Source organism: Thalassophryne amazonica, chromosome 8 (assembly GCF_902500255.1).
Source record: "Thalassophryne amazonica chromosome 8, fThaAma1.1, whole genome shotgun sequence".
NCBI lineage: Eukaryota > Metazoa > Chordata > Actinopteri > Batrachoidiformes > Batrachoididae > Thalassophryne > Thalassophryne amazonica.
In genome coordinates this window covers 93015286-93030289 of record NC_047110.1, presented here as the reverse complement: position 1 = coordinate 93030289, position 15004 = coordinate 93015286, and the positions used below count along the sequence as shown (strand labels likewise).

The 15004-nt window shown below is 40.4% G+C and overlaps 1 protein-coding gene across 3 annotated transcripts in view; it reads left to right on the top strand.

Moving 5' to 3' along the window:
• Positions 1-5391, top strand: part of mtss1la (MTSS I-BAR domain containing 2a) — a 73807-nt gene extending 68416 nt beyond the window's left edge. For 2 of the 3 annotated variants that reach the window (XM_034176994.1, XM_034176995.1), the window contains exon 15: positions 4507-5303. In XM_034176994.1, the coding sequence (XP_034032885.1) occupies positions 4507-5303 (797 nt within the window). Of the gene's footprint in view, positions 1-4506 lie in introns of all 3 variants that reach the window. The other variant, XM_034176993.1, reaches the window with a different exon arrangement.
• The last annotated feature ends 9613 nt before the right edge of the window (positions 5392-15004 follow it).

The following is a 15004-nucleotide window of genomic DNA, read 5'->3' as shown; positions in this document are numbered from 1 at the left end:
GCACCAGCTTGAAAAGTAGGAAAAGGCAAAAGTCCAGCCGATTATAGTCTCATAGCACCGACTGTACAGTTCATAGGAAAAATGGTACAGTAAATGCAAAAAGACAGCACTATTATCAGAGTATCAAAGTGGTTTTAGAAAAGACACAATGTGGTTAGTCTAGAAAGTGAAGTTTAAAAGCAAGCTCTTATGAAAGCTGGACAGTGAGGCAGTTTTCTGGACAGTGAGACCTATGGCATGACATGGAAGGATGGGCTGCTTATCAAAATAAGCACAGTGGGGATGTCTGCAGGCATGTAATTGCTGGGTGGGAGTGGGGGCATGTTGGATAGATATGAGGTAGCTAAAGGAACTCCACAAGGGAGTGTGATGAGTCCATTAGTGTTTTAATCAACGATTAATGACATATTTGCAGAAGTACTTACTTGTGCAGGAACATCAATGTTTACCAGTAATATAGCATTATAAAAAAAGGAAGATGGACCTACAAATTGTTCTTAAGAGAAATTTAAAACAAGAGAGCAGTTGATGGGGAAATAGGACGTAAGGTTCTCAATAGAGAAAATTGATGTAATTTTTTGTTCTAGGAAAAGGTTAGAGAAGACTGATTTTGACTGTTGTATGGGGAAAAGTAGAAATGGTAGATGAATTTAGAGTTGTAGGGCTGTGTGGGGGTTCTTTGACTCACAGTTGACATGGGCCGTTCATACAGGGTAAGTGGAACAAAAATGCAAGAAAATCATAATCGTGAGGTGTGTGACAGTACACCTCCCTCAAGGTTCTGTACAAATAATGGTTTCAAGGTCACGGTATGGTTCAAATCATGGTGCATTAAAGGTTTCCTGATATAGGTATAGAAATAGAGACACATAAAATCAAAAACATGGAATAATGTCACTTGAAATGTTCAACAAATTGCTACAGTTTATACAAAATGTACATTTTCCTGATGTTTTCATATTATATTTTGCATAATCAAATTAAAAACAAACATTTGAGCATGACAGGATAACTCATAGCCAGTGTTGCAGATGGATGCCCTAATTTCAGCACTTGATAAGGTGAGTGAGGAATTGGAGTGTCTGGGTTGGTGATTCTCAGGGTTCAACACCAAGATCCAGGCTTTTCATGAATTCCTGGACTTGGCCATCAGTAGATGTGTATATGGTGAAAGTGATGAAGTTGTAGGGACATTCATTTATCTCAACAGTGACAGTCGTATCTCTGGGTCCTCTGCCTTTGAAATCAAGATACACCTGGAAAGAGGGTAATGAGTTTTGAGCTCACTGGACAGAGATGATTGATGATGCCAATACTTGCAGGAAAAAAAAACATCCAAGTATTTAGGGTCCTGCTGCTTCCTGTCTGAGACTTAGACATTAACTAGTGACCTAAGGCAATGTCTGGATGTCTTTGGTACTATGTCTGTTTTGTGGATCCTGCGGTACCACTGGAATGACTTTGTGTCAAACGAATAGTTAATTAGGGAGACTAAAATGAAGAGTATCACTTGCATTGTGAAGGGGCGGTTCCATGACAAAATCCCAATGGACAAAATCCCAGTCTCATTCCAAAGTCCCATCTCACTTGTTAAGCGTTTTCAGGTTTTTCAAAGTAGTAATCAGATTATCAGGTTCCAAAACCTGAGCACTGTGTTGAGATGACACCATAGTTGTTTAGAGGTGTCGACTCCATTAATGTAGTACCCTAACACTAACCCTAACCCTTATTCATGAGACTGGGATTTTGTCCACTTTTGTAATAAGGAATTGGGATTCTTTTCACTGGGATTTTGTCCTGTCACCGTGAAGGGGCATAAGCTTTGACATTATGGCCAGGTGGCGAGTTTCTATATGCATGATCCAGCACGCAGGTGCCTGAGTGTTGAGGACCCCAGCGGCTGGAGAAGGCCAAGGGGACAACCACGCTTCCCCTGGCTGTGGAAGATAAATGGTTATTTTAGAGATGTGGGGATGGACCGGTTGTCTGCCTGCGTGGTTGCCATCCAAGGAACCAAGGGGGTTCCATGGTGTCTTGGATGTGGTGAAGCACAGCACCAACACATGCTCCCAGACTTGAGTTGTTGCAGACCTCATGGATTTTTTTAGTGGTTCATGGCCCATAGTTTGGTGTACAGTTATATGCTTGTATACATGGTTTGGTTATTGGTGCACCTCAAATAAACATCATGAGAAATTTGGTTTTGAGCAGAACTGGGAGCTAGTCAGGTAGCACTCTAATTCATGCGGTGCTTTACAGTGCAAGCAGTGACTTTTTGTGTAGTGGAGCAATTAGGATATCATCGACTGCAGCTGTTCAGGTGGAGGCAAGAGAAATGCCACTGGACAAAAGTAGGCAGCAGTTAGCTGCAATATACTGGATAAATGTGACAGGACATAGCTCTCACCCACAAAAGAAACATTGCAGTAAAAAGCTGGCAGAGGAACTGTGTTTAACTTTGAGAAAGTTTAGTCCACCAATTTTGGTTCCACGAAAACCAGTATAGATGATGGATGGACCACAGGCTGATTTGACCCTGCGAGATTATGAGGATAGACAAGTGCATTGATATTTATGAGTGTATGGGTGGTATGTGTGTGTTGCACATATGCACAGATCGGTCAAAGATACGAGTTTAAGGTGTGTAGATCAGCATTTTGTAGGAATCAGCAGGTCACATCCTAGTTTGCACAGCAGAAACTGTGTCCGTGGTGTTTAATGTTATAGTTGGTGGACAGGAAAGGAACAAACAAAGTCACCATTTGCTCTGATTCAGCTTCTGTTTCACAAAGTCTTGACAGACGTAACTCATCAAGTTTTCCATTTTTATAATATGAGGCACTTCACACGTACACGGAGCTGGCACATGTAGGAATGACAGTGCAGTTCATTTGGGTACCGTCAGATGTTGAAACTGGTGGAAATGACGAGGCAGACAGAATCTCTCAGCAGGCACTGACTCACAGTGCAGAGGAGGTGGTACTAAATAAACGCACCATAAAACTAATGCATGAATTCACATGGTGAAAAGATGGCAGCAGATAGGGGATAAGGGCCAGACTGGATGGCATTTATATAGCATCTAAAAACAAGTAGGGGCAGGGAACAGGATAAATGGGAAAGAGGAAAAAATGTGAACCGGATTAGGAATTGGTCACACATGCAACTGTCCAAGTGACAGAGAAACCAGATGTCCGCCACAGCAAAACAGTCACTCCCTCGGTACGCTGGAGTGACCAAACCAAAACTAGGTGTTCCCACCCACCAAAGGGAAATGGACAGACTGAAGTAAAAGTTAAATAAAACTTTCATCAACACACTTGAATATTATGTTATGTAGAAACACAGCAGCACTGTTTCGATTTCTGAAAGTCACACATTTGGAATTTACACAAACGTGCACAGACTTAGCGGATGCCCTGATTGCAGCACTTTAGAAACTGAGTGAGGAATTGGAGCATCTGGGGTTGTGACTGTCCTGGATCAAGACTAAGGTCCAAGCTTTCAATGAATTCCTGCTCTTTGCCATCAGACGTGTAGTATCTGTATCCAGTGAAAGTGGTGAAATTGTAGAGAGTGAGACATTCATTTATCTCGGCAGTGACATTCATGTCTCTGGGTTCTCTACCTTTGAGACTAGAAGACGCCTAAGAAGTCCTTGTAGACTTCCAGTCTTACTTTATGGCTGCTAACCATGACTGGATGTCTTTGGTACTAGGACTCTTCAGAGGGTCCTTGGATACTGCTGTACTTTCAGCCATGTACTGAAATGCTGTCACATTAAGGACCAGCTTTTCTGAATGTTAGCATTTTTAAGAAGGTCCTTTTGGGCTCCCCATCTTCTAACATTATGCTGTTTCATGCATTAGTTATTGGCTGCTTGAGAGTTGTTTGATTACTCTGCTACTTTTTTTTTTGCCATGAGCTCAAAGTATGAATAAAACTTATCTTCAGCTGCTAGTTAATTTACATGATTTTGGAGTGGCACTGTTTTCAGCTATCACTATGTTTCTCCATTATGCAGCACATGCTAGTTTGACAGATGGGTTACTTAGTCATTTCACTGGTATTTGTTGCTACCTACTGTTGCAGATGTATATGACAGTAAAAGTCTGTGATCCCATTATTTACAGATGTGTGAGTGTGTGTGTGTATATATATATATATATATATATATATATATATATATATAAAACAAAAAAAATTGTATATACACTCACAAACATTATGTCATTCATACTTTGCAGGACCTCCATTTTGATCATCCAATTTATCCTATGGATGCATTTAAATAGTAATACAATATCAATGCCACTACATTGCGATGAAAATGTGCATAACTGGGAATTTATTCAACAACATCTCCTGTATAATCACTTCCTATGTTACTAATCAGCCTCAAAAGCTGTAAAATTATTTTCGATACTAGTATTTCTATACTCTTATTTGGTGCAGGCCATAATAAATTGGGAAAAAATACTCATGATGTTGTATCCTCATTTTCAGGTTCTGATTATGAATGCTACTCCCTCAATGGTGATGCTGATAGTGAAGGGCAAGTTGATTTTGATAAGTCCTCAACCATTCCACGCCACAGTAACATTGCCCAGACTTACCGGCGAATGATCCAGACCAAGAGGCCTGCAAGCACAGCAGGTTTGCCTGCCAGTAAGACTATTCAGGGAACTCCAAATGGTGCAGCAGGAGCCAGTTCAGGAGTTATCGCCTCAGGGACAGCCACCATCCGTCGGACACCATCTTCTAAAGCTAGTGTGAGACGCACACCATCCACTTCTGGCCCCATTCCCATCCGGCCCCCCATTGTGCCAGTTAAAACCCCCACAGTGCCCGACTCTCCAGGGTACACCAGTCCAGTTCTACAGCACAGAGGCAGCGAGGGGTTCCAGTATGGTGATGACCTACCAGGTGGTGACTGCATGAGGTCATCTCCTAAGAGGCTGAGCCTCCCTGACACCACCTGGGGCGCTGCAGGAGTCACAGACAAAACTGTTCACAACTTTCAGCAGACCACTGGCATTGCCACCCATAACACTGTGGAGGACCCGCTTCTTGCTGCCAACCGCCACAGCCTGGTAGAGAAGATAGGAGAGCTGGCAGCCAATGCTCATGCACTCGGTGAGGGTCAGTTCCCCTTCCCCACCCCAATGCCTGGAGATCCTGTGCACCAGGAGCCGTCCTCTGCACACCAAGAGGATGTGGATATGCTGGTGTCTATACGCCGGGGAGTAAAGCTTCGTAAAACGGTGACTGATGATAGATCAGCTCCCAGGATTCTACGATAGCTGAAGAGGTGAAAGCAGCAGAGCGGAAGAGGTGGTGCCCTTATTAACAAACTGAAGCTTTGTAGTGAAATGCAACAGCACTCATGTCTCATGTCAAACACAAACAAAGGCACAAATTGATGTAAAGCGGTGAATGAAGCATAATGGTGGACAATTTCAAATCATTTTATGTACTGTATGTATTGCTTAAGTACAAATTAACACATATGTTTGAGTATGTTATTATTTTATGTTTTTTGCCTTGTCGCTGTGCATCTCTGCTCCCTTTGTGACTAGTTTGCATCTCCCGGTTTGTCTCTTATGATCACAAACAGCCATTGTAGGGATAGAACACAGCGTCTCATTGCTACCACTCTTATCATTATAAGATTGTGCATTTCTCAGTTCAAACTGCCATCTGTCAGTGAAAATGTACGAGTGAAGTGATCTGTGAGCTAGTCTGTATTTTGTGTTTCTCATAGTTACTGTACAAGTACTGTATTGCTGTTTGGTTTCATAAGCTGATCAGCAGCTGTGTAAGTCATGTAAAATAGAATCAATATGGCAGTGTTTTTATTGCTACACTCTACTGTCAATATATTCTGCAATTAAAACAGCTTTTACTGTTAATTGATTCTCGTTGGGAGTAAATTTCATATTCCTAACCTTAACCATGTAGGATGTCCAGTAATAAGATATTTTTCTACCATGTATAGGTTCACACTTATTTTTTAGACTCTGTTTTTTTGTCAGTTCAATTCAGTTTATTTACAGTAGTGTTCAAAATAATAGTAGTGCTATGTGACTAAAAAGATTAATCCAGGTTTTGAGTATATTTCTTATTCTTACATGGGAAACCAGTAGATACCAGAAGGTACCAGTAGATTCAGTAAATTCTCACAAATCCAACAAGACCAAGCATTCATGATATGCACACTCTTAAGGCTATGAAATTGGGCCATTTAGTAAAAAAAAAAGTAGAAAAGGGGGTGTTCACAGTTATAGTAGCATCTGCTGTTGACGCTACAAACTCAAAACTATTATGTTCAAACTGCTTTTTTAGCAATCCTGTGAATCACTAAACTAGTATTTAGTTGTATAACCACAGTTTTTCATGATTTCTTCACATCTTCGAGGCATTAATTTTGTTGGTTTGGAACCAAGACTTTGCTCATTTACTAGTGTGCTTGGGGTCATTGTCTTGTTGAAACACCCTTTTCAAGGGCATGTGCTCTTCAGCATAAGGCAACATGACGTCTTCAAGTATTTTGACATATCCAAACTCATCCATGATACCTGATATGCGATATATAGGCCCAACACCATAGTAGGAGAAACATGCCCATATCATGATTCTTGCACCACCATGCTTCACTGTCTTCACTGTGAACTGTGGCTTGAATTCAGAGTTTGGGGGTCATCTCACAAATTTTCTGCGGCCCTTGGACCCAAAAAGAACAATTTTACTCTCATCAGTCCACAAAATATTCCTCCATTTCTCTTTAGGCCAGTTGATGTGTTCTTTGGCAAATTGTAACCTCTTCTGCACATGTCTTTTATTTAACAGAGGGACTTTGCAGGGGATTCTTGCAAATAAATTAGCTTCACACAGGCATCTTCTAACTGTCACAGCACTTACAGGTAACTCCAGACTTGTCTTTGATCATCCTGGAGCTGATCAGTGGGTGAGCCTTTGCCATTCTGGTTATTCTCCTATCCATTTTGATGGTTGTTTTCCATTTTCTTTCACGCGTCTCTTTTTTTTTTTTTTGTCCATTTTAAAGCATTGGAGATCATTGTAGATGAACAGCCTATAATTTTTTGCACCTGTGTATAAGTTTTCCCCTCTCCAATCAACTTTTTAATCAAACTACGCTGTTCTTCTGAACAATGTCTTGAACTTCCCATTTTCCTCAGGCTTTCAAAGAGAAAAGCATGTTCAACAGGTGCTGGCTTCATTCTTACATAGGGGACACCTGATTCACACCTGTTTGTTCCACAAAACTGACGAACTCACTGACTGAATGCCACGCTACTATTATTGTGAACACGCCCTTTTCCACTTTATTTTACTAATAGCCCAATTTCATAGCCTTAAGAGTGTGCATATCATGAATGCTTCATCTTGTTGGATTTGTGAGAATCTATTGAATCTACTGGTACCTTGTTTCCCATGTAACAATAAGAAATATACTCAAAATCTGGATTAATCTTTTTAGTCACATAGCACTACTATTATTCTGAACACTACTGTATATAGCACCAAATCACAACACAGACGCTTCACACAGGTAAGATCTAACCTCGCCAACCCTGTCAGACTTACCTTGCACAATCTATAGCGTGCCATAGCAACAAGTGCAAAGGGTAAAACAAAGCATTGTTCAGTAAATCTCTGAAGGTAAATTTGTGGCATTCCTGTAGCTTAGTTATGCCCAGAAAGTGTTGCATCATTGGTTGTGCCAACATCCATGCCAAAAGGAAAGATGTCTTATTTTACTACATTCTGAGTGACACAAGTGAGCCAGAAAGAAGAAAGAAGTGGCTCCAGGTGATCAGGAGAGGTCCTACTCCAGCTACCACTAAACCTCCAAATAAAGGGATCACTACCCTCACTTCTCATATTTCGTCGAAGGTATGTTTTTCATTCAAATTCTGTGTGGTGCTCATTCAAATTTTTTTCAATTTATTTTCATTTATATGGCAGCCTCAAGGTGCTTCACACAAGTAAGGTCTAACCTCCCAAACCCCACAGCAAGCACACAGGCAACAGTGGTAAGGAAAAAAACTCCCTCTGATGAGGAAGAAACCTCAAGCAGACCAGACTCAAAGGGGCAACCCTCTGCTTGGGCCATGCTGCCAATGCCATTTACAAAACGAATATATTGGAAATTTTGCCAGTACACAGGACGGGAGGGTTGCAGAAGTAGACACCACTCCCATCTCTGGATGCAGCCGCACCTCAAACAGAGAGAAAAAACAATCAGGCATCGGAAAGACAAGAAATACAGTATAATTTATCAGCATGAAGCAACAAGAAAAACAAAAGAAATATTAAGGTGATCGCTGGCCACTAGCCCTAAGCTTCACTAAAAGACCCAGACTTTAGATAAAGTTGAGGTCGCGGCCCGGTCTGTTTCATAATAAAATTAATTTAAAAGGGTGGAAAGCATAGTAACATACTATGCCAGTATGCTAGCCATACAAAAGGGAAAATAAGTGCATCTTAAGTCTGGACTTGAAAGTCTCCACAGAATCTGACTGCTTTATTGACGCAGGGAGATCATTCCACAGAACAGGGGCACGATAAGAGAAAGCTCTATGACCCGCAGACTTCTTATTCACCCTAGGGAAGCTGTTCAATAGCAAGGACTTGGGCTCAAGGACTGTATAGGTTCTAGCTCTGGTATTGATATCCACCCCAGGGTGTCGGTAAGGAACACAAACAGGATGCTGGAATAACTCTAGGCTCCTTTAATCATTGTCATACAGCAGCTCACATCTCTCACTCAATGAACTTACTGCCTTTCCAACAGAAGCGAAGTAGTCCTGCACCCTGCAAAAGCAAAGCCCGGGCCAGTACGTAAGGCTTAATTAGGTCAGCTAAGAAGGGAGTAGGGAGACCCCTTATTCTGGACTGCAGTAAACCAGAGAATAGAACATTGCAGTAGTCCAATCTAGAAGAGACAAACGCATGAATGAGGGTTGAATGATGGGATGAATCTTTGCTATATTTCACAGGTGGAAGAAAGTAGTCCTCGTAATATCTGTAAAGTGGAGGTCAAAGGACAACGTAGGATCAAAAATTACCCCAAGGTTCCTCACTATGTCAGTGTGATGTGGACACACAAGCCTAGGTTAAGCGTTAGCTGGTCAAATTGATGCCGATGTCTCACTGGACCAAGAACCATAATTTCAGTCTTATCAGAGTTTAAAAGTAGGAAATTGCTGGACATCCATCTTTTCACTGATGGAAGGCAATCTTCTAAGCATTTTAGGTGGATGAGATCACCAGCAGTTATCAGCATGTATGACTAAATATCATCAGCATAGCAATGAAAGGTAATCACAAAATGCTGCAATATGTGCTATATAAAGGGAGAAAAGCAGGGGGGGCCTAAGACAGGCCCCTGTGGAACCCCAAATTTAATGTCACTAAGGTTAGAGGTAGTGTTATTGGACAAAACATAGTGAGAATGACTGGTCAGGTATGATGTCAACCACACAAGGGCATTCCCAGTAATCCCAAAATGATTTGCCAGCCTACTGAGTAGAATATGATGAGCCATGGTATCAAACACAGCACTAAGATATAACAGCACCATAACCATAGTGGTGTCTGAATCCATTGCAAGCAGACGGTCATTCACTACTTTAGTGAGAGCTGTCTCTGTGGAATGATACGAGTATTTTTAAAAGCAGACTGCAGTGGCTCAAAAAGATTATTCTCAGTAAGATAGTCCACAAGATGCTGTGAAACTACCTTTTCCAGAATTTTAGAGCAAAATGATAGATTTGATATTGGCCTATAGTTTTTCAATACACTAGGGTCAATATTAGAGTTCTTAAGTAATGGTTTAATTACTGCAGATTTGAAACATTTAGGAACAGATCCAGAGGCTAATGAGAGATTAATAACACTATGTAACACAATTATTGTTCCTGGCTTCCAAGTGTTATATTTCAACTGCTTATGTCTAAAGTCTATGGAAAAATGACTACATTCAGCACAAACTTTGATTTTATTTTTTTAATGTTCTAGAAAGTTCTAAAAGTTTCTTGGAATTTCTAGATAATTCTGGAAACTTCTAGAAAATTCTGGAGAGTTCTAGCAGTTAAAGAATATTCTAGAAGACTACTCAGTAGTAGTGAAGGCGAATCGAGAATATTCTTGAAAACAGACAAACTTCAAAATATCATTGTCCTGATCACAGAAGCAAAGTTTCTGTGGAATAACAGCTATTTTCTATTTATTTAAGGCATAACAGGTTAGGAAAACACACTGTGTACCCAGGAACAAAACAAAAATAAAATTTGTTGCATAGTGTAATTTCCACCACAGTCGGAGCAAGAGTGGGCCACAGATCCTTAAACAGTTTTGTTGGTATGGAATCAAATATGCAGGTTGTGCTTATTGTAGATGTTAGGAGTTTCATCAGCATGCCTAGTGAGATACTATTAAATTCTGTAAATCTAGGTAATACCTCAGTAATAGCACCCACCTCAATAGCAGGGTGCCGTGGCTGGATTAAAGCATGCTAGGATTTGTTTAACCTAATGTTGTCTATTTTCTTCAAGAAGTAATCCAAGAAATGTTGTGCTGTAAAAGGAAAGCGACATACAGGTGGTTGTCCATGAATAAGTGTTGCCACCATATTGAAGAACTTTGAGTTATGCTTGTTTTTGTTGATCAAATCAGAGTAATAGGTCCGCTTTGTAGCCAGTAGTGCATGCTTATAGTCTAAACCATTTCCGTTCTTGACCTCTAGCCTTATGCTTGAGGTCACGCAAGTAATCATTAAACTATGGTGACTGTGTTTTTGTTTTGGGGGGGGGGGGGCATGGTTTTAATAGAGGTGGTGCAATTATTTTGAGTGTAGTTTTGAGAGCTGAGTTTAAACTATCCACAAGACTGTCTATTGATTTGGCATTTTCCAAATGTGAAGCTAAGACATCAGGCAGTCTAGCTTCAAGTTCAGTTGTAGTTGAGGATTGATGCATCACTGCAGTGATAAATAAGGTTGTTGTTCCACTAAACATGGCAGCGAAACTGTAAATCTAATAAGTGAGTGATTAGAGACCACCGATGCAAGAGGCATGATGTCAATATTTGTGACAGCAATACCAAATGCAAGAACCAAATCCAGGGCATTTCCACTAATGTGCATCGAATCCTGAATGCATTATTGAAATTCTAATGCATCCACAATTTCCATAAATGATTTGCAGAGGGAATCAGAAGTCCTATTTATATGAATGTTGAAGTCACCAATAATCAGAAAGTTATCTGCACTAGTTGACAAGTTAGAGATGAATGCACCAAATTCATCTAAGAATTCAGAGTATGGGCCAGGGGCCTATATACAGTGACAAAGTAATATGGCTGATTTTTATTCTTCTGACCTTGGCAATATGTAGCATCATGGCCAGAGCAAAGAATCAGATGTTCAAACGAGTTATATTTGTGACCCCCACCAGCTAATAAACTAAACCTAGATTTATAAATAAAAGCAACATCCCTGCCTTGCTTCCCATCAATGAAATGTGTACGCCGGTGGGCATGCCTCATTTAAGGGGAAGACAGCTGTAGGTTTAAGCCAGGTTTCACATAATCATATCTAAGTGGTGATCCATAATCAGATCAGCAATGATTTTGAGGAGAGTGATGTTATGATAATGAGACCCAGACTAAGGACCTCAGTGGGGTTGACAGTTGGACTGTTTGGATTTAGGGGTGGTTCCAGAGGAGCATATATAAGATGCCTGGAAGTAGGTTTAGGTTTGAGACATTCCATGTGGGTCGTAGGTAGCAGACACAAAATATTTGATATTGCTGGAACAGACAACAGGACATCCTCAATTTCAACATCATCCAATTTAGTATGAGTATTAAGTTTTCAAAGCATATCCCTCTATGATTTTTATGGACACGTCTGCGGAAACAGGCCACCGTCTCATGAATATTTTGGCTATCTTAACGGAAATGCAACTATTAATTTCAGTATCAATGACAGAGCTTTGGCTCAGGCTGCGAATTATTCTATTTTATATAGATCCTTGCCATTTGATTCATGGTTTGTATGTCATGTGACATGGATTATTTGTACCATTTGCCATTGTGTTCCACTTACTGTGCAGTCGTGCTATTTAGCATGCAATTATGGTACTATGTGATTTGTGCTACTGCACACTGTGACCACCGTGCTTGCTCACACTTGTGGCAAAGGCACTTAGTTTTAAAACAAACATAGTAGGGTTTGTTTTGGTGATGGACCAAAGGGGTGGAGCTAGAGCGGAGGCCAGAGTTTCACTGGACTCCCCTGAAATCTGATTGGACACAGATGATTGACAGGTCATGGCACCACACATCTGGTTGAAAGAGCTGCATTTTCAAATCAGTGTCACATTGACTGCTAGGTTCCTCCTGTCCAGTAGTTGGTGCTGTGTACCACAAAAAGTTCTAATCCACCTTAGTAGAAGAAGAAAAATGTTTGCCTCAGATTTGAACTGAATACGTTGTTTGAACTATGGACTTCTAATGACACTAAACTTATATTTGTGAGTAAACGACCATATTTTATGGAAATTCCAAGTGTTCCAATACTTTGGAGGACACAGTATCCGAACCTTATGATGTGTGCAAAATGAATGTGGTATTGCTGCACTTTGTGGCAAATCATGGTCATATCATATATCATATTGATATAACAATATTGAGATGCAATAATTTGGCCATATTGTACAGCCCAACTGTCAACTAGCTGAAAACTCTGAATATTAATTTACATCTACATTAAAAAAAATGTTTAAAGTGGCAGGGGGTAAAAGGGCTGTAATTAGGGGGGTCAGCTGAAAGGCAAAAAAGAAAATGCTTAAAAAGGTGGGGTATTTTTACATTTTACTCTATATTCAGTTAGCTTTAGATATATTAGTTTATGGTATTATATAGAGTTACTTTTTTAAAGACTTTTTTTGAGTTAGCTTTCTGTTCACTTAGCATGAAAGTGTGATTAGTCTTAAAGGCATTAATGTTACATTAAGATACATATTTTTGATTGACCTTTTTCAAACAATTCAAAGGGTTTTTCAGGTACCTTTATATTTAGTGAACATACAGTGAGGAAAATAAGTATTTGAACACCATGCGGTTTTGCAAGTTCTCCCACTTAGAAATCATGGAGGGGTCTGAAATTTTCATCTTAGGTGCATGTCCACTGTGAGAGACATAATCTAAAAAAATTATCCGGAAATCACAATATATGATTTTTTAATAATTTATTTGTATGTTACTGCTGCAAATACGTATTTGAACACCTACCAACCAGTAAGAATTCTGACTCTCACAGACCTGTTACTTTTTCTTTAAGAAGCCCTCTTATTCTGCACTCTTTACCTGTATTAATTGCACCTGTTTGAACTTGTTACCTGTATAAAAGACACTTGTTCACACACTCAATCAATCACACTCCAACCTGTCCACCATAGCAAGACCAAAGAGCTGTCTAAGGACACCAGGGACAAAACTGTAGACCTGCACAAGGCTGGGATGGACTACAGGACAACAGGCAAGCAGCTTGGTAGAAGACAACAACTGTTATGATTATTATTAGAAAGTGGAAGAACACAAGATGACTGTCAATCTCCCTCAGTCTGGGATTCCATGCAAGATCTCACTTTGTGGGGTAAGGATGATTCTGAGAAAGCTCAGAACTACACAGGAGGACCTGTTCAATGACCTGAAGAGAGCTGGAACCACAGTCACAAAGATTACATTAGTAACACATGATGCTGTCATGGTTTAAAATCCTGCAGGGCAGCAAGGTCCCCCTGCTCAAGCCAGCACATGGTCCAGGCCATTTGAAGTTCACCAGTGACCATCTGGATGATCCAGAGGAGGCATGGGAGAAGGTCATGTGGTCAGATGAGACCAGAATAGAGCTTTTTGGAATCAACTCCACTTACCATGTTTAGAGGATGAGAACAACCCCAAGAAAACATCCCAACCGTGAAGCATGGGGGTGGAAACATCATACTGTGGGGGTGCTCTTCTGCAAAGGGGACAGGACCGACTGCACCGTATTGAAGAGAGGATGGATGGGGTCATGTATTGCGAGATTTGGCAAACACCTCCTTCCCTCAGTAAGAGCATTGAAGATGGGTCATGGCTGGGTCTTCCAGCATGACAATGACCCCAAACACACAGCCAGAGCAACTAAGGAGGGGCTCCGTAAGAAGCATTTCAAGGTCCTGGAGTGGCCTGGCCAGTCTCCAGACCTGAACTCAATAGAAAATCTTTGGAGGGAGCTGAAACTCCAAACCTGAAAGATCTAGAGAAGATCTGTATGGAGGAGTGGACAAAATCCCTGCTGCAGTGTGTGCAAACCTGGTGAAAAACTACAGGAAACATTTGACCTCTGTAATTGCAAACAAAGGCTACTGTACCAAATATTAACATTGATTTTCACAGGTGTTCAAATACTTATTGCAGCAGTAAACATTCAAATAAATTATTAAAAAATCATACATCGTGATTTCCGGATTTTTTTTTTTTTAGATTATGTCTCTCACAGTGGACATGCACCTAAGATGAAAATTTCAGACCCCTCCATGATTTCTAAGTGGGAGAACTTGCAAAATCGCAGGGTGTTCAAATACTTATTTTCCTCACTGTATATGTGTGATTACCTTTACATCCTTACTACCTTTAGATTAACATATTTTTTGATTCAGCTTTTTAAAGATTCAAATGTCTTTTCATTAGCTTTATATTATTTTTAGATAGCTTCATATTCATTTAGTTTTGTGTTTGATTAACTGTATAGTCTGTATAGCTTTATTTTGATTATGTTAGCAGCAGTTAGCACTCTTGCCTGCGTGTCTCCGAAAGCACGTGTCACGTTGACGCGACACACCCGACGTGTCGACGCAACTTTCTTTATGTGCGGAGTTGACATGTTTTTCACAATGAAACGATTGATACAGTAACACATCCGCGGTGATCC